At 37.0% G+C, this 20,353-nt stretch overlaps 1 protein-coding gene across 2 annotated transcripts in view; it reads left to right on the top strand.

Moving 5' to 3' along the window:
• The first annotated feature begins 13,798 nt into the window (after positions 1 to 13,798).
• GLRB (glycine receptor beta) overlaps positions 13,799 to 20,353 on the top strand; it is a 56,142-nt gene continuing 49,587 nt past the window's right edge. Inside the window, exons 1-2 of one of the 2 annotated variants that reach the window (XM_074338396.2) lie at positions 13,799 to 14,058; positions 15,960 to 16,110. In XM_074338396.2, coding sequence (XP_074194497.2) covers positions 15,989 to 16,110 — 122 coding nt within the window. In that variant the 5' untranslated portion in view covers positions 13,799 to 14,058; positions 15,960 to 15,988. Of the gene's footprint in view, positions 14,059 to 14,407; positions 14,537 to 15,959; positions 16,111 to 20,353 lie in introns of those variants that run through there. The other variant, XM_074338397.2, reaches the window with a different exon arrangement.

Here is a 20,353-nt window from a genome sequence, read left to right as displayed (position 1 = left end):
CCCCTTCTGTTTAGAAAAAGTCTCTGTACCAGAGGACTTTCATTCAGCTAACTCCGAATTATTTTACAAGATTTATCCCAGTCATCTCCTTTAGAGAACTTCATGTTCCCCCAGCCAGGGCTATGTGCTCCCAGAGTGCTCTGTACTTATCTATGTGACAACTCTTAACGACATTGTTTTGTAAATCTGTGGATCACTTTAGTTGAGGTACCATTTCTTATTTATTTTTATAGTTCAGTTGCCTACACAATGTTTGACCCATAGTAGATATCCAAAACATGTTGTTATTAAAAAAATAAAATAAAATAAAATAAAAATGAGCTATGCTATATACCTTCAGCCTTAATGAATAATTTTCTTACTTAAAAGAAAATACTGTCGAATTTATTGTTCTAGCCCTCTTTCATTTCCACCTTCATAAACTTTCAATTACCAGACCCTAGGTTTTCTTAATTTACAAAGAAGGTATAGGAAATAGGAAACTGAGCTGAATTGATTGGAAGTAATAAACTTAAAAAAATTGTACACAAGAATAAGAGATGGCTCTTTATCAAAAGTGCAAATATTATGTGTTGGGATAAAAACTTTTTACTTGGGACTATCAATTTTGATTAATGATGAACTCCATAAATGCTATGAAAGTCTCCTCTTATTGGTGACTGATGACCTACATATGATGTTGAATGTTTTCTATTTAGGTTTTTAGAGGATATCTATTTATTTTTACCAATTGTGTTTTTCCTCAGTACTGTGCTTTGACTTTCCATATGTTTCCTTGAAAATTCTATACAGATAATTTACATCATTTACATCGTATACATGTTTTTGGTCCTTTATCTCATCTCCAACTCATTTTTCTGTCAACCCCATCTTACTCACTGAAGACGAGAGACTGCAACCTTGGGCTCTGTCAATTATTCTTTTTTTGAAACTCTCTTTTTTCTTCACTTCCATGAATTTTTTTTCTTATTTATTGTAACAATTCTTCCATCTTTCTTTCTCTAAGTGTAAGCATCTCCAAAGATACAGATGGACTTCTTTTCTTGTATTTTCCTTAGTGTATCAGTTGGTATTGTACCTTACATTGCATCTATATCCCTGACTTTCTCCTAAGTATAGAATTTTTATTTCTTACAGCCTGCTACACATCACTTAGTGCCTCAATTTCAAAGCACGTGAAATGGAATGTTTCATCTTTCTTCCCACAATTGCACTTCTTCTTTCGTTCCATATTTCTATAAATATCCCATTAACTACCTACTTATCCAAGTTTAAAAACTGTGACTTGTCTGAGTATTTTTCACTAATCCTCCACATTCAACCAGTTTGTAAGTAGCATTGATTCTTCTTTTTAGATCTTCCTAACATACATTCTCATCCCTATTTCACCTGCTTTTTCAAAGTCTTGTCATACCTCTCTCTCTCTCTTATCCATTCCAGCTACTATATCCAAATTCCAGATTTTATAGTAGGTCTGAAACATCCCCCTCTACCTTCAGAATAAGAGAATAAATTAAGAAATAATGTCTACGTAGTCATAAAGTTTTAAGAGTCTTCACTGTGCTCCTCTTTGATATCTGCTTATAGTACTTGTCACGGCCTGAATTAGCCCCCCTAAAATGTATATGTTGAAGCCCCAACAACCGGTACCCAGAATGTAACCATACTTGGAGATAAGGTCGTTAAAGAGGTGATTAAGTTGAAATGAGGTTCTTAAGAAGAAGCTCTAATCCAATATGACTGGTGTCCTTATAAAAAAAAGAAAGGGACAGCAGGGAGATTCACACACACATACACAGGGACGACCATGTGCAGAGGCAGCAAGAGGGAGGCCATCTGCAAGACAAGGAGGGAGGGCTCAGAGGAAACCATCCCTGCTGGCATCTTGATCTTGGACTTCCAGCTTCCAGAATTGTGAGAAAAATTAATTTCTGCTGTTTAAGCGCCCAGTCTGTGGTATTTTGTTACAGCAGCTCTGGCAAACTGATACAATACTGAACTAGAGTCAAGTACTTTCCAATCCATAGGCATCCTAACATTGTCCCTCCTATACATAATAAAGTTGATCATGTAAGGGGAGAGAAAGAAAGTACTAACAAAAGGAGCAAGCAGAAAGATGGATGTAGAGTTTCAGAGTCAGAATGCTTTTTACCCATTACTTTATCTTTCTCTAACGTTAAAGTTCACTGTAGATTACTTAGCCTTTCAGTAGGTTTTCATTTTTAAATGTTGGGAAGCCATGGTATGTTTAGTGATGGAGTCAGGATAAAAAGGATGGAGTCAGGGTAAAAAGAAAGGTAACGGAAAGGGAGAGGATTGATGTATTCTAGTTCTTGAATGTGTGAGAGGTGATTAGATTCAAAGCACAGGTAAAGGAATCAACCTTGGACAAGGTTTTATTTCAAGTGAATGGGAAGAGAAAAGTCCTTATCATAAGTAGATTTGTTGAATGAACCTTGAGGAATTTCTATTCTGATGGCTTGCGTTTTCTCGTCTGTTGACAATGAGTAGGAAGTGGGATGTATGGGGTTTGGAGGAGAGTGAAGAATGTATAAAATAACCATGGCAAATAAGAGCAAGCATAAGACTGCTGAGCATATAAAGGGCTCATCTATTACAGATGTCATTTAAGCTCTTCTGTTAAGTAATTTATCTGTTCACTCAGTTTTGGAGAAGGCAGGTTGTTGGCTTTCCCTAGGACTGGAGTTTTTCAACGGACTGTAACAAAAGGACAATGAGGCAGTGTAGTTCAGGATATTGATAAGAAAGTTATTCCTTGAGACCACCTAACCAGAATTCATATCCCATTTTCAGCCATTAAAGTGAAATAAAACAAATGAAATACACAAGCCAAATATAACTACCTTATTGTTCATATGTTTTTGGCCGTCCACATACTTGTTTCTGCCATCCTCATCTGTCATGTTCCACTATGCATTGCTCAACATCCAATCATTGCAAATCCTGTGAATTTTGCTGCCCTGATATCCCTTATATTCTCTTTTTTTATTTCCCAAGACTCTGTCTATGTTCAGATCCATATTATTTTTTGTGGACTTGTCCAACTTCCTCAATGCTCTTATTGTTCCTTGTTTTGTCTCTCCCATCATTGTCCATGAATGGCTGTTCAAGCAATCATTCTACAAAACATTCTGATCCTGTAATTCTCTTTTCTTCACTGCCACATTACATACAGCCTATAAAATATGAGTATACGTCACTGGAAATGACGTCCTACATAAATTGGTCAACACTGACTCTTCCAGCTTTATTTTCTGTCACTCTATCTTTTCCTCATATCACTAATTCTTTGTGTACCAGCAAAATAAAACTCTACAGAAATAGGAACATACCATGTATTCTATACCTATGTTGAAAAATAGGTTTTCCACTTTTTAGGAATTCCTTTTTCCCTTTGGTTAATCTGGCATACTGATTTTATAAAACCCAACACAAGCATTACCTCAATGAGAAATGGCAATCCTTCCCACACCCCTGCTCCAAGCCAATTAATAACTCACTCCTCAGGAAGCCATGACTACTCTGCGCATGAGTCTTTTGTTGTAATGAAAATCCTCTGGTGTTACTCTACTAGGGAGCCATATACCTAAAAGTAGGGATAGTATTGTATTTGACTCACTTTAGGATTAGTAGATGGTTATGACATTCATTGGTATGGTCCTTGTAGACGAGCTTCCCTTCTTGCTCATTATTAGTGAAAACACTAATTCTTTCTTCCTCTCTCTCTCTCTCTCTCTCTCTCTCTCTCTCTCTCTCTCTCTCTCTCTCTCTTTCTGTCTTTTTTTTTTTTTTTTTTTTTTTTTTTTAAGGCTCAGGTCTTGGAATCTTTGTAGAATTGTTCTTCCCTTCTATCTCTCACTAAGTTCTCATTTTTTCTTTTTTGCTAGAAACACTGCCCTCTATTCTTGTTCCTGGCAAGTTATTTAATGCACAAACATATTGTAACCTGATCGAAGGTTTTCTTGCTAATTTTTATTGATTACCTACTCAATTTACCATAAGTACTCTCAAGATTTAATATTAAATGTTGAACCCTCTCATGTTGTTTGCAGTTTTTCATATCTGCCATTTGCTATCGCTCCATCAGAACATCAAGCTCCTTAAGGGAAGTTACAGTGTTTTATAGTTTCTATCTGCATAAATCATTTATGATTGAAGAGTTGTCAATGACCTCTCCAGACTGTCTCTAAGATTTGATCATTTCTATTCACTCCTATGACCTTCATTTAATCTAGTCCTTTACCTTATGCCCTGATTACTGTAAAATCTTCCTACCCAGGCTCTGTGACACTTGTCTCTTATATTAGCTCATATTCTGTTCTTCAATAAAACACAAAAATACATTGTTTTCACCATCCCTCTAATCTACCAGGAGCCTATTCTCATTCTGTTTTTGCACAGAGCGGCATTTTCTGAATTATATTTCTTGGAACCCTAGGTCTATGGAATATTTATAGATACAACTGAAAAAAATTCCTGGTCAAGCATGGTTTAGAGATACTGGGTTAAATATGTTGAAATGTTTTTTTATTCATGACAGAACAAAACATTGAATATATTATACTAAAATACTTTATAAATCTTGGAAGATATGATAGACAAAATTTTCCAAGTTCAGATATTGACATTTTCTTCTTTCCCCATGAAGCATATTGAGGGCTAATGTTGCCTACAACGTGCTTTAGGAAATGCTAGCCTAGGGAATTTTATCAAAACATTTTATTCTGGTCCTTTTTTTTTGTCCCTAACCCAACCCAGTGCTTTATCGACTTCCCCTTGGCTTTTCTTTTCCAGCAAAGCCAGCCTCAGAATTGGATCTTTACCTGTCATCCCTCACTTCCTCTGCTGATGCTACCGCCCTTGAACAATGTTCTTCCCCTGTACCAGTATACATAAATTTTATTGTGAAAGTAAGTTTTATAAATTAGGTTAGAGAGATATAATCTTTAAAATCCACAGCAAGCTTCAGAAGTTACTTAATGATGATGATTACCTTAATTTGCTCAGTGGGCCTGATTTTAGTCTTATATTAAAACCATAATATTTTGATCAATACCACAGTTTTCTTTCTATAACTTAGTTTTAGTATGTTTAGGATCATTATCCATTCGTTTTCTTATTCTGAAAAGTGCTAAAGAAGAATGCTGGTCCTTATTCATTATTTCTCATCCCGGATACATAAATTATAAATGGAGTTCATTGGTATGATAAATGTGAAATATTTCCCACAAAGACAGGCATTTACAATTCATAATCTGTATATTTGGAACTTTCAGTTGATCTAGCTTGATATTAGAAAACCTAGAGGATTACATTCTTAATATTGTCCATAGATAATACTTCTCCAATATCAATAGTTTGCCTAGATCTTAAAAGAGATAACAACAACACAAAGTCACCACTGGCATTGTCCACAAGTTTCTAAAAGAAAGGGTTTTCGAATGCTTTTTAAACTGACATTGCATATCTGCTTTGAACACCAGCGGAAGAGAACACGTTGTCATGAACATTTAATATTAATACTTGAAATCCTGGCTGCTGGAGGATAATATACCTTCTTCCTATATCAGTAACAAAGCCAATGGGCAGATTCAAAGGTTGTCAAAGGAGGACTATAACTTTGCTCAGACTTCGTAAAAACTGCAAATACTTTTGAAAGAGATTCCATTTGACTGGAAGATCTGTGGCCCTGAGTTACTAGTCTTCTGCTTCTGCCACAATAACTGTTATTATTGCTTCCCAGGAATGGTTGGCTTTGAGCAGTCCTGAATAAGCTGATGGTCACATGCTGACTGTAAAATAAAAGAATAAATAACTCATACAAACAGATTGTGGATGATAGTTGCTTCGTAATAGCTATCTGGATATGAAGAGTTTGGACTAAAATTAGTTATTTTGATATAATGGATATTGGATTAGCCTTGTGTAATTTGCATAAAGATAATATTTTTCTCTTTTTTTTTGCTAAAGACTTAGGACATATGCGTAATTTATCTAAATGCTATATCATATCTTGCAGGTGTTTTTGCAGTAAATTCTCTGAATAACACACTGACATCTTGATATCTGTTTTGAATCCACACACCTCAAATTACTCCCATGAGTCCTCCCCGTGGGTGTAAAGGCTGATGGTGGATTGGGAGATGTGATACTGGGCCTTTGATTGTTCTGAGCTGTTTCCTCAATTAGATGAAACAGTACAATGCTCTGATTCATAAACAGGAAGATCTTACTTATGTTTCTTCTTTTATCTTCTCACTATATTATCACAATTTTGGTTGCATATTAATATTATTTTGGGTGTCATGAGATATATTATTCAATGAAAAATTTACAGTCATGCAAAAAAACGTTTTAGGGTCCCAGTTCCCACAATCATAAATATGTAGGTGCATAGCTTTCTCAGTCATGTGTTATCAAAGTGACTTTGAAATGTTATATGATTCCTCTGGATCTTTATCTATAAACTGTAATAAGAATAGTATTGATCCCATAAAGTTCTTGAAGAGATCATTTTTTTTTTCAATTTAAACTTCACCATTTATTAAAAATAGTGTTGATTCAAAGGATATTCTTATAACTGCTGGTCAAAACAGAAGCTTGTTACAATGCTATCATGAGAATCATAACACTCATTTTAAACATGTAGCAATGAATGGACTGAACACCTGCTATGATTTCACAAGATTTCCTAAATTTTAGGCATTTCTCTGTTCACCTAACCATGTATTTTACATACATTCTCTTTAATTGTATGTCCTTTGTTTTTAAGGAACAGAAATATATTAAGCCAAATCAAGAAAGAAAAGATGGGGCTATTATAATTCTAAATATGGTAATTTATTGGACACCAAGAAATAGAAACCGAAGGACCATTATATCTAATCGGGACCATGACAAGAAAGTAAAAGGTTAAGATGACTATCTCTTTTTCTCAGATCATAGTATCTAACACACACGTATACTGAGTAACTGTGTGCCATGCCCTAAGCAGCAGAAATAAGAAAATTTCTCTGCCCTCTGGCACTGAAGGTTTAGTGGGGACCACAGACATTAACCAATTGTTTAAAATAGTTTAAAATGGTAAAATTGTAAAAAAAAAAAAAAAGTACAGAAATATTAGATGCAGAGTCCATCTAATTTTGACAGGATAGTAAAGGATTCTCAAATGTGAAGTTGAGGTTGAAATCTTAAGAATAAACAGACGGTAACCAGCCACGTGGTACTATGAACTTAAAATTAGTACAGTTGCATGTCTAAACCCCTTCTTTTGATGTGTCTTCTTTATTCTTCTGCCTGTGCAGTTTCTTTTGCCTATTTGTGCTTTGCACCGACCCAAAATTACATGAGTTAAAACCTGGAAATGACACAACCATTAGGCCGTTACAGGCAATTATGAACTCTGTTGTTACAATGGAGAATTTGATTGACTTAGCCTGTTCTGTGGAGGGTTAGGGTTTGGCTAATATTAAGTGCTGCCACTGGTTCAGTCCATCTCTGGAGAAGGAGTGAAGCAGGGAGGGTCATGAAGTAAATGGCTGTGGTTGCGGTCTGGAAGGATATGCAAGAAGGAAAAGTGGGTTGTAGCAGGTGAACTGATTGGCATATCTAGAGTACAAATGTTTTCGTGTAGACACACACGCGCGCACACACACACACATACCCACTGCCTTATGGGCAGTGCTCTCATGTTGTTTCTCCCTGGTGGTGGGCAGCTGTGCACACTTTAATCTAGCTTTCTGTGTGCTTACTGGACAGTCTGTGGCAGGAGCTGAGGAACAGCCAGAGGCACCCACAGATTATGGCTATTGAAATAAATCTGACTTCTTGGGGTAAGGTATTCATGACCTTGGCTTGACTAGCTATGATATCTAACCCTGTGTGAATTACTATTGCTGCTTTGAAAGGAATTATGTTTAATGCTGCATGACTTGAATATCCACAATAAAATTACTCTATTAGTATGAATCTAGTAGTAAAGTGCTGGGTTCTAGAGTCAGACAGACCTCAATTTGAATCCAAATACTATAAAAATTACCTAACATGGTTAAGCTGCAAGATTGTTCATCGATAAAGTTCAGATAATAATGGTACCTGTTTACCAGTTAAGAATTCTGTGGGATAGCATAGAATAGACTATGCAAAATAACAGTGGCTTAAACACGTTTGGTTTAATTCTCTCAAAGTAAGTACAGATATGAAGTGTCTAAAGTAGGTCGGGTGGCTCCAGGATGTGATCCAGAACCCTGGATCCTTCTGTCTTCCTGCCCCCATCCCCCCCCCCCCCACCATGTTCAGCACTGGCTTCCAGCCTCAAGCTACCATAATCTATGCTGGCTGCTGAATGAGTAGGCAGAAAATCTCTGAATGCAGGGAGTAGGGGGAAACACCCACATACAGTCATGTGCTGCTTAACAAAGGGATACACTCTGAGAAATGCATCATTAGGTGATTTCATCATTGTGTGAACATCACTAGAGTTCACGTACAGAAACCTGGATGATATAGCTGACTACACACCTAGGCTATATGGTAGAGCCTACTGCTCCTAGGCTACAAACCTGTACAGCATTTTACTGTGCTGAATACTGTAGGTAATTATTTAGGTATTTGTATACCTAAACATATCTAAACATAGAAAAGGTACAACCAAAATACTATATAAAAGATAGTGTGTGTGTGAGTGGGTGTGTGTGTGTGCACATGTGTGTGCACATACATGTGAACTTAGGGGTGTGGGGGGCACGGGGACAAGAGTAGCCATCAGGAGGAGGGAGAGAAGAAGGGACGGAAGAAAAGGGGAGAGAAAGGGAAAGCAGAGATCAAAAGAGAACCAGAGAGATAAGGCTTGAGAGGAGAAATAATGAGATATGAGAGAGAGAGAGAGAGAGAGAGAGAGAGAGAGAGAGAGAGAGAGAGAGAGAGAGAGAGAAATGGAACTGGGAGGAAAAGAGGTAAAGAGAAACAGAGGGAAGGAAAATATAGAGATAATACATCGAATGTGCATTGTGTATTATCTGGAAAATAATATACCCTCAATCAATAATGATGATAATTATTATTATTGCTATTATATCTATGTTGAACATTAAAAAAATTAAGTGAAAAATGATTCACATATTAATCTTGTGGACCAATTTAAAGTTGAAAGCAAGAGCCTGGATCTAGTTCTCAGACAGCCTATTTGATTCTAATTTCCTAAATGTGCAGCCAGAATTCTCTACAAGCCATGTCTCTGTCTAAAATCTAACCTGCTTTCACTCTCCCATGTGCAACCACAATCAGAGTCTTAATGTTGTGATAGGACATTAAAAGTGAAACAATCCTATCTCTTCCTGTTCCAATTCTGTGTTTTCTGGATAAGTTAACTTCCCTTTCTGAGCCTCTGGCTTGTCACCAAAAATGTGGGTATTAAATAACTCGCAAAGCTATCTTGAAGTTTTTAAAGTGAACATAAATGACTATTTTTTCTTTTGCAATTACCAAGTAAGTAATCAATGAAAGGTGTCTATTATTGTTTAAAAGTTAGTTTTAAAATAATTAGGAGAATGGAGAATATTTGAAGGATAATATGCTGTGTCTGAAGAACATATAGAAGTGATCTTGGGTTAGCAAATATTTTTTTCATTATTCTAACACATTAAGACTGGCTAATCGTTAACATTTCCCAATACAAGTCATGCTAGCTTTTTAAATTCATGAATAGTACTTAACAGATGTCAAATTATAGACCCATAATTCTAATCATCCTCTGTTTTAATCTTCTCTTTGTTTATATTGCAATTATTTAATTTCGAGAAATTTTTAAAGAGGATGATTTGGGGGAAAACACATCTAAAACAACTGGACATGCTTTTTTTCTGTAAAGCTCTGATGGTTATAAATGGCATATGGACTGAAATTATAATGAAAAAATATCATGAATGACTACTACAATTCAGGCTATCATTAAAGAATAAATACGATGCATATATAGAGAAAATAGAAAAGAAATAAATTTATATATTCAAGACTAATATTTTACAGCTGTTTAGCCAGTAGCAAAAGTGGTAAGTGCTTATATGTTATAAACAAATGATTTAATAAGAATAATCTCACTTCTACTGTTTGCTATCTTAATCTAACACAAGATATTTAGGACAATATTTAAGTTTCCTGAACAAGTCAAATAAATTTAATATATTATAGATCATGTGAAGCTGGGGTGCATAGGAAATAGGGCTCCTACTGAGTGTTTTGAGGTGGACCTATAGAATGTTTCTGGAAAAATGTAAATAAAGGAACAAAAAAGCCAAATGAAATGTACAACAGGTTCCCATTAATTAAAAATCTATCATTCCATTATTAGATAGAAAAAAATAAAAATAAAAAGAGGGAAACTAATTATTTATGGCCCCTCTTCTATGTACCAGATATTTAACAAATTAACCCATTCAGTTCTTAGAATTATCCAGCAAATTATGTATTGTCATTTTCATATCACTGATATAAAAACATAACATTTAAGGAAGCTAACTAATGAGGGCAAGCTTTACTCATTTATTTAACACTACTCCAGGTTCCTGGGTGACATCAATGGACAAAAACAGACAGACAAAAATCTCTGCCTTCATTGAGCTTACATTTGAACAAAGAGTGATAGGCAACACGTGTGTTAATAAGTTGTATAATATATTTGAAGGTAATAAGTATCATGCAAAAGAAAGGAAAAGCAGGTAAAAGGGGATCAGAAATCTTTGGCAGGGGACAATTTGCACTTTTAAATCATATTCGATAAATCTCCTTGAGGGAGTCACATGTGAGGAAAAACCTTGCAATGAGGGGGGTACACATGAGGCTTGGCTCCCTGGGGGAAGAGCATTTTAGGCAGAGGGAACATCTGCAACCAATAACATAAAGTGGGCCCCTACTTGACACAGGCATGTTGGAGAAGCAGCAAGATCCATGTGGCTGGAACAGAGGGAGCAAGGGGGAGAGTGATGGGGAGAAAAGGGCGGTTATTGGGAGGGGTGCGTAACAACGGGGCCCTTGTAGACCCTTGTGAGCACTTCAATTGATTTAGAATCTGAGTGAAATGAGCAGTCATGCTGGGTGCTGGGCTGAGGGTGACATAATATGACATATGACATCCGCTGCTACCTGCCACGTTAAGAATACTGGGGAAGGAGAAGGGTAATGGTAGAGGCAAAGAGAACACCCAGGAAGCTGTTGCAATAACCCAATTTAGAGATGATGGTGGCTCTGTCCAGGTTGGTTGTGGCAACGATAGTGAGAAGTAGTGGGATTCTGGATGTAAGTTGAGAATGAATGAGGTTTCCTCACAGATTGGATGTGGGGAGAGAGAAAAAGACAGAAATCAAGAAAAGAGGGAGAAATCAAGAACAAATTCTAGAGTTTTGGCCTGAGCAACAAGAAGGAAGAGGTTCCCATCGAGGTTCCCATCAACTGAGAAGAAGGCTGAGTGTGGAGCAGAATATGTGGGAAGAACAATTGTTCCGTTTTGGATATGTTGAGTTTGAAATGTTTATTAAGCATGCAAGTTGAGATGTTGAGAAGGCAGTTGTATATATGAGTCTAGAGTTCTGGAGAGAGGTCTAGTCTGGAGAAATGAATGTGGGAGTCATCAACGTGGTATTTAAAGCCATATCACTGGATGAAATTACTAAGGGAGTGAATAGAGATAAAGAAAAAAACAGAGAACGTGGATCAACACTTGACTGGATTGGGGAGAATAAATTATTTCATAACATTTGGAAGCTTCCCCTTTGATAATATATGAGACAACTATATAAATATAGGTGAGCAGATTACCTTCATAGAAAACATTCAAAATTCTGAACTTCACAGCTCCACAGGCCTGGAAGAGGTCATTTTAGGTCATTAACTGTATTTTCTAATCTTTGGGTAAACAACAAAACAAAACCCAAACCCATCCAGACAGTTGAACATGCCTTTTCTTATGATTAACCTAATTCTCCAATAGAGATTCCATAAGTGGCATATGTAGAGATAATACTAGGGAAGGTGAACAAGTCAACTTTAGATATTTTCAGCATAGAAATTCTTCTAAAAGTGTCCCGAAGATTTTGTAAATAAAAGGTAAGTCTCTTTCACCATACGAATCTGAGCATCCTATTTTTCCAAACTCTTAATAATTCCTCAATTATATGAAAAGTAAGTTTAAGGTTTTCCTCAACTTTTCAACACCTTGGTTGGATGAAACATTATTTTATCCTTCCTTATATGACCTATTCTCCAAAACATATATTTTATAAAACTTACATGATCAATACGGTTCTCCTTTGTATACCTTTCAAATCCAAAGTCATATCGTGATCCAATTTGGAGTCTCTAAAAAGGACAGCCCTTTAAATAAAGTAATGACTAAATGCTAATTTTAGGCAGCAGAATATCTTGTAAAGTTTATAGAACATGGTTTAAAGAGAGTCCTCAATTTATGATGGTTCTACCTATGATTTTTTTTTTACTTTAAAATTATGCAAAAGCAATACTCATTCAGTAGCAACTGTACTTTGAATTTTTATCTTTTCTGCGCTAGTCATATGCTTTACCATACTCCCGTGAGGCTGGGCAGTGGCCACGAGCTGCGATTCCCAGTCAGATGCGCAATCATGAGGGTAAACAACCAATACTCTATGGTGAGTGTACCGTGTTGCCAGCCTTGTGTGTGTGTGTGTTTGTGTGTGTGTGTGTGTGTGTTTGTATGTGTGTACTTTGTATTTCCACATTCCATCATGTCTACAAAGCACCCATCTGTGTCTCCTGCTTCTAGTGAGAAGAGGCAGGCAATTACTGTATGTAGGGGATGCTCCCTTCTCCCCAAATGATATAGGTTGACACATGTATTACTGGATAAGTCTGTGGGTCCACAGTATAACACTAAGTGATGCTCACCTGAACCAGTGCTTTCTTAATAAAAAAATCAGTTGGGCAGACAGTCAAGAGATAATAGGAAAGCTTTGTCTGTTATCCAAGAGCTCGACAGCCAAATGAAAGGCCACTTCCTAAACAAGGACAATGAACACTCTGCTAGAGAAAGCTGATATCATATCTGACCCAGAAGTGTAACAATTAGACTTTGAGTCTCTGGTAAATTCCATTCAAGCTATGTAACACCAAGTAAATCCCTTAATATATCTTAGTTTCATTTTCTTCATCTGCAAAATGGGAATGAAAACACAACACTTGCCCAGGAATGACTGTTGTGAGGGCCAAATGAGATAATGCAGTGAAAGGGTTTTGAAGCTATAAAGTTCTGTACACATGTCCATTATGTAACAAATGTTAAAACAGCATTACCTGCATGATTATATGGTCTTAGTCATTTTGCCCAGTGTGAGGATGCTTAGAAAGGTCAGGCTTTGGGAAACTGGAAACAAGACTCAGAGATTAGGTTAGATGCTGGAGTCTAGGCAATGATAATATAGACTGTTAGTTGTCGGGTTTGGTCCAAGAAGGTCATTTATTGTTCTATTGCTTTTTGTCATTAGTGGTCAAAAGGTGACCATAAGTGATTGCAGCTTCTGCAAAGGTTTTTTTCGTTTGTTTGTTTTTTTGGTTTTTTTTTTTTTTTTTTTTTTTCTGTACCAACACTGACCTTACCTCACCCCGTCCTCCGCTCCCATAGTCTTTAGTCCCCCTTAAGGGGACTGCGTTCCTTCTGATCTGATACCTCTGCAATGCCTGGAGAGGCAGGTGTTGACGTCCTTCCACGCTGGGTCGGGATACCTCTTCCCGCCCCCGTGCCGCTGTCCCCGTCCCCGATTCCCCGCGACGCGGCCCGCGGTCCCCGCAGCGGCCCCGACCGCGTCTGCGGCTGCAGACGCCCGGCAGCGGCGCGCCACGGCGCAGGCTCCGCGACCGGAGCAGGCGCGTCAGCCGAGCTCCGCGGTGGCGCGGGCAGCGGGGACGCACCTGCCCCCGCTCTGCGCCCGCCGCACCCCCCCGGCAGCTACCGCCGTCTGGGCCCCGCGCCTCCTCGTCCTGGCCTGGCGGCTGCGGGTGGCAGCGCCTGGGGTACGTGTGCGGGGCTCCACTGCGGAGGGAAGGGCTGGGGAGGACAAGGTGGGCAGTGGCGGTAGTCTGGGGACGGTACAAATGCCTCTGCGGAAAGACCGCGTCCAAGCCCGGGGTGGCGGAGGCACGCGGAGCACTGCGGCGTACAGGGGGTGGAGGCGAGCGCTCCCGTGCGCGGGGACGGGGGCGCAAAGTAGCTGCAGCCGGGTCACGGATGCTGTGGCGTCCGCGGACACCCTGGGGATGGAGAAATGCAGAGGGCCGGGGATGATTAGAGAACGCGAGAGGGGAGGGCTCCTGGCATTGTTTGTTTGTGAAGATCCTTCAGTCATTGCAGCTGTCCCCTTGGAAAGGTTGGAGGTGAAAGAGAGCATAGTGATCAATTTATTGCTCGCCCCTTGAAACCGTTAGGACGACCCTTCTGTTTTCTTGATAAAGGATGTGAAGGTGGGAGAACTACCTGCTGCTGTGAGCAAAGGTATCTGGAAGCTGATGCCACCGTAGGATGGGGGAAGGGACCGGACCGTCCAATGCTGTAAATTGACAGAGAAGAGCCCTCTGTCGTTGGCTGTTGGCCTGATAAGCACCCTCTCTGTCTTCATTATGAAGGACCTGGCTTGCTCTAGGGGGTGTAAAGCATACATGTGAAAAAATCATTTCTGGGAAAAAGGGAGATGAAAAACATAACATAGGAGAGGCAAGTTTGTAAGTGTGAGATGGGGGTTGAGTTAATGTTGAGGTATATGACAGGTCTGTCCCTCTGCAGAAAACAATGAAGGAGAAACAATTTATGGCTTGGAAATGAAGTATGCAGAAGAGGTTTAAATATCCCAGTGTTAGTAGAAGCTTAAAGTTGTTTTTTGTTTGTTTGTAATGCATCAGACTCTGGCAAGAATATAATTCTCATTTGATCATGGAAAATGTTATTAAAAATGGCTAAGAAGATTATTTGGAAGAGTCTGACCATACTTGCTATATTACTTTATATAAGGTTACCTAGAATTTCTTGAGTCAGAGATCATCTTTTGAGAATAAACATTAGTGTCATGCAAGTATGAAAGCTATAAAGCTAATTTAAATTAATATGCGCCTGTTTGTTGGTAAAAGGTAGCTTGCAACTTTAGTGTTTGTAAATAAAAAACAATGAATTTAGAGTGTGAAACTCTTTGATACTAATGTTTTTCTTTTATCTGTCAGTTCTTTAATACTTAGAATTGTTTTCCTTTTAAAATTGTGTATTGCTTACGAAAAATATACATGAAAAATTCAAATAATATAGAAATTAAAAAAGAAGGCAAAAATTTAACTCAAATGTATTAGCATGGATAACCATTTTAACACTGTGTTAAACATCCTTCCAGACATCTTTCTAAACATAGATTGATATACTGTGCAATTCAGTATCAATTTGTAATTTTATATAATTATAAGATCAGAAATATTGCATGGTATCTTTTATATCTCATTGGGGTTTTATTTCCTGCCATTATTTAAACTACCTTTTGCTGTTAAATCATCACATAATATATAGGGAAGTATAACCACATAGGATTGAGCAGTGAGGATCTGATGTACAAATGTCCCTTGGGTGGTAATTATCATACTCCCTAAAGAGTTATATACCATGTTTCCCCGAAAATAAGACCTAGCTGGACAATCAGCTCTAATGCATCTTTTGGAGCAAAAATTAATACAAGACCCAGTTTTACTTTACTATAAGACCAGGTGTAATGTAATGTAATGTAATGTAACGTAACATAATATAATACTGGGTCATACATTAATTTTTGTTCCAAAAGACGCATTAGAGCTCATTGTCCAGCTAGGTCTTATTTTTGGGAAAACATAATAGTTAATCCTTTGCTTCATACCTGTAAATGTTTTCTTGTTCTTTTTTGTAGATCCACCTCCTGAAATTTAACTTTTCAAGATGAAGTTTGTATTGGCGATTTCCTTTTTTATTTTAATTTCCTTGTGTGTTGAAGAAGCCTATTCTAAAGAGAAGTCTTCAAAGAAGGGGAAGGGGAAAAAGAAGCAGTATCTATGCCCATCGTATGTTCTTCACGTCTTATATTATTATATGCAGAAATGTTATTGCCTTTTTATCAAAGTAAGGTGGTTTAATGAAACACAGTAGCAGAGCTTTTCATACGAATATGCACCCATTTGTTTCATAGGTAGAAAATGACAGGCTGAAGAGCGGTTAAAATGTGAAAGCTAATTCCCAGTATTAAAGGTAAAGTTTTATAAAGCTTCGTTTATGGCCCGGGCTTATAAAATTTTACACATCCTTTATAAAAGTGGGAAAAAAGTTAATATTTTTTTCTTACTTAAATGTGCAACTCTAACTGGATATTGAAATTCCGTGTTTTTATCAAATGTAAGTACAAAAGTTGATTTACAAAAAAAAATCTCCTAAAAGTGGACATTCATTAAAAGATCAGAGTGTAAACTATAATGTTAAGTCTATTAGTTTATATTGATGCATGGCACAAGAAAATTCACATGGTGGTCGATCAGTTTTCTATTTCAATATTTTTGGTAAAGGACTGATATTAGGAAATTAGGATATTTCTCCAAAAATATGTCATTAAATTTGAAGTTACATGTAAAAACAAAATCTAAATCTGAACCACCCCCACCCCCCTAAAAACCAACAAAGTTTTTTGGTTCGTACTCTCTTTTTGTTTGTTTAATAGGAAAGGTTAATATTACTACTGAATAACAGCAAATAATATCCAGTAGAGCAATTGAACAGTATATACATAAATAACTTTCACAAAATATAATATGCTTTTAGGTAATTAACGTATGTAGTGATCTGGAGTAAAAATTAATTTGCTGTTACAGATCATTTTTCAATTAAGATTTCTTAACTGCCATGTTGATCACAGGTAATATTATTCCAGCATCACCATTATTAAAATGTAGATTATTAGACTTTTATAGATATTCTGTTAAAGATATTAAGGTACATTTTGGGAAGTATATTTTGTAAAGAAAGGATATTATACTTGGTATTTTGGAATAGATATTTGTATGACTATGTGAGACTAGCATTAAACAAGGGTCCGTATTAAGAAATACCTCCTGGTTTTCAGCTTTAATAGTCCTTTTTACTCCAGTGCTACACGGTCTGAAGTCTGGGCCAGATTTCTGGGTATGTCATGAGATGACCCTCAGTTATATTCACATGTCCCTCCTTAGCCATCTAAGGAGGCTTAGCCATAGTTCCCTCCTGAGCAACACCCAATTGGGTATGAAGTGTGTGATGGGGGAAGGTTCAGGAATAACTAGCGTTTGCAACCATCACTAACTACTCTTCACTCTCAGAGCTTTTGTGCCACAACCAAGAGATTAGCATTTTAGGGAAATAGAGATGGTCAGACTTAAATCTTTCCTTTCCCTTCCCAAGTGAAAGGACACCTTCTTATGTTTTAGATATTCTCTATATTAACTTTTTTTATATGATGAATGTTGACATGTTGATACAAACTTATATATGTATTATAGTCATGGTAATTCTATATGTGGGGTCAAGACACCTTTGATCAGTCTGGTTTCTTTATATGAGGAAGCTCATAGGGCTCATATCTTCTTCCCCCTACTCCATTAAATAATAGGAATCAAGAGTTTTGAAGATGGCATCAGCAAGCCTAATAACCACCATGTATCTTACAAGTCTTTTAGAGGACACTTTATCCCTTTTCAGAACTAAACTATTAAAATTGTCTTACATATAAACTGACTGTATATGCTTATAGTTATTTAAGACAGATTTTTAGAGCTGAATCTAGTAGAGAAAGAGAGAAATAATAAAAGTTCTCTTTTGGTGTATCTCTAGTAGAGAAAGAGTGAAATAATAAAAGTTCTCTTTTGGTGAATTTGGAAATCTTCAAGTGAAAGGCCCAACATATACCTGGTAAGCCTTATCACATTGTTTTAGATGTGTTGAGTAAGTAATTGAAATTTTATCTTTGAAATTTTCTACTATAGTTTAAAATGCATTTTATTTATAATCATGACACTAGATAAAGCTTTACTAATAGTTGCCATGGTGATGCTGTCCCAAATCTGACTTACTAAAAAGTAGCTGTACCTTGGAGAATTAGATTTGTATTTTTTGTTTGTTTGTTTGAACATCATGTTAAGACTTTTGATTTTATTACCACTGAATTGTGAACTTCAGAAGACTAGAATTTTCTCTGGCTATGATTGGGTCCATTATATTAAATTTCTTTGAGCATCCAGATTAAGAATCTCAGCTCTAATAATGTGCTGTGAAAGGATATGCAAAGTATTTGCATTTTAGAGGATTAAACAGTTTGCCCATTTTGTGTAGGTTGATTAAGTATAAAACATCTTGACCATGAGGCATATTTAAGATTACAAAACTCAGAAATTAGGTACGGACTATGCTAATACTCCTCAATATAGTGAAATTCTTGCCCAGTGACGTTTCGATTTATTTAAGCTTTTTTTAAAGTAGTCGATCAAACAGTGGTGTTGTGTAGACATATGTATTAATGCGTTGTATAAGTGTAGCAAACATGAACAAAACACATCCCATTTTACTGTGATAACAATATTTCCCCCCAAAGACTGTACAGCAAGGAAAAATGTTTTAAGATGTGGAAGAAATAAAAGATTTGGGGTCCTTAATACTCTAGAGTATAATTTTGATGTTGAGCTCGAATCATATCATAAACTTTTCCCGGTCTTTACTATATATATTTTTAAATACATTGTTTTGAGATGCTCTAAAATCATAAATATATGCTATTAGTACTAGTTTTTTTGATGTATAAATGAAAAATCAATACAACACTGACAAATTACCTCATAAATTTGTTTTCAATTTTTAAATTTACTATATATGAATAAATAAGAAATAAAATGTAAATTAGAATAAAAATATTTTAGATTAAGTCCTTGGACACAGCTTTTATTTTACAGCTTGAATTGACATTGACCTTAATCTATTGGCCTTTCCTCTGATTTTCTATACATTCTGCCTGAGTGATTTTGTCCAAATCCACGGCTGTAACTACCATTTAGTTGCTGTTAACTCCTAAGTCGCTATGTCCAGACCAGACATCGCTGAAAAATGCCATAGTGTACAGCCAGCATTTCTACCTGGCTACCCCATTTTGACCTCAAACTCAACTTAAAATGGTAAAACTTGAGTTCAGAAATCCTCCCCATCCCTCCCAACATAGTGTTTCATTTCAGAGTAAATCATAGCACCACCTCCTTTCCCTTCCAAATAAAAATCCTGAGGATCACTTTAGACTTTCTCTTTCTACTTTATGTTAGCTTCTCAAATTCAGTAGCCACCAAGACTTCTCAGTCCACAGACTTCACCATCTCTGGAACATGTCCTTGAGTTTCATTCCCATACTTTATTACTCTTTCCCACCCTTATTGGGGAAACTGTCTTCCTCCTTCTTGTCGTCCTCCATCAATTCATATTCTATGCAGATGCTAGCATGTATTTTCTAAATCTTCAATATAGTCAAGTCATTCTAATGCTTAGAGTCTTTTTAGGGACTCCATAGATTTCTGAATAAGGTCCTGATTTCTTGGCTGTACCCAAAGCTCTTACTGAACTGGCCTCTACACCACCAGCACTATCTTTCATCCCAGCTCTTATCCCAGCCCAACCCACATATGAGGCAAGTCTCATACACACTTGCTCTCTCACACCTATGAAAGTGTTCTTTGCTTTGCTGAAAATGCCAGTGTTCTCCTTCTATCTTTAGTCAACTCCTGACTCAGTGGTCTTGTCCAAATCTATGGTTGTAAATACCATTTATTCACCATTGACTCCTAAATCTGTATGTCTGGCCCAGACCATTCTGAAGAGCATCACACCCATGTGTCCAACATTTTAATCTGACTGCCCCTTAATGACCACAAACTCAGTCAAACCCAATTATTTCCTTTGGGAAACTTTTCCTAATCCTGATGGTCTGATTTAGATAGACCCACTCTGTGTCTTCATAGTACCCTAATTGCCTGTCATGTTTATCATACTGTGTGGTAATCATCAGTTTTAATTGTCTGCTTTCCCCACTAGATTGTAAGCTCCTTGAGAGCACTGTCTTACTGACTTCATCATAAGAGATCAACATAGTGCCTCTTGCATGCCCTCTCTCTCCCTCTCAATCTCTCATACACACACACACACACACACAGTACACACACACACACACACACACACACACACACTCATACTAATTTGTTTAAAGAGTGAGTAAAAGCCTAAAGATCTTTGGCTTTTATAAGTTATTAT

The sequence above is a fragment of the Rhinolophus sinicus genome, chromosome 15, assembly GCF_057876585.1.
Source record: "Rhinolophus sinicus isolate RSI-liver-muscle chromosome 15, RSI-T2T, whole genome shotgun sequence".
Classification (NCBI taxonomy): domain Eukaryota; kingdom Metazoa; phylum Chordata; class Mammalia; order Chiroptera; family Rhinolophidae; genus Rhinolophus; species Rhinolophus sinicus.
This window is presented reverse-complemented; position numbering and strand designations above follow the sequence as displayed.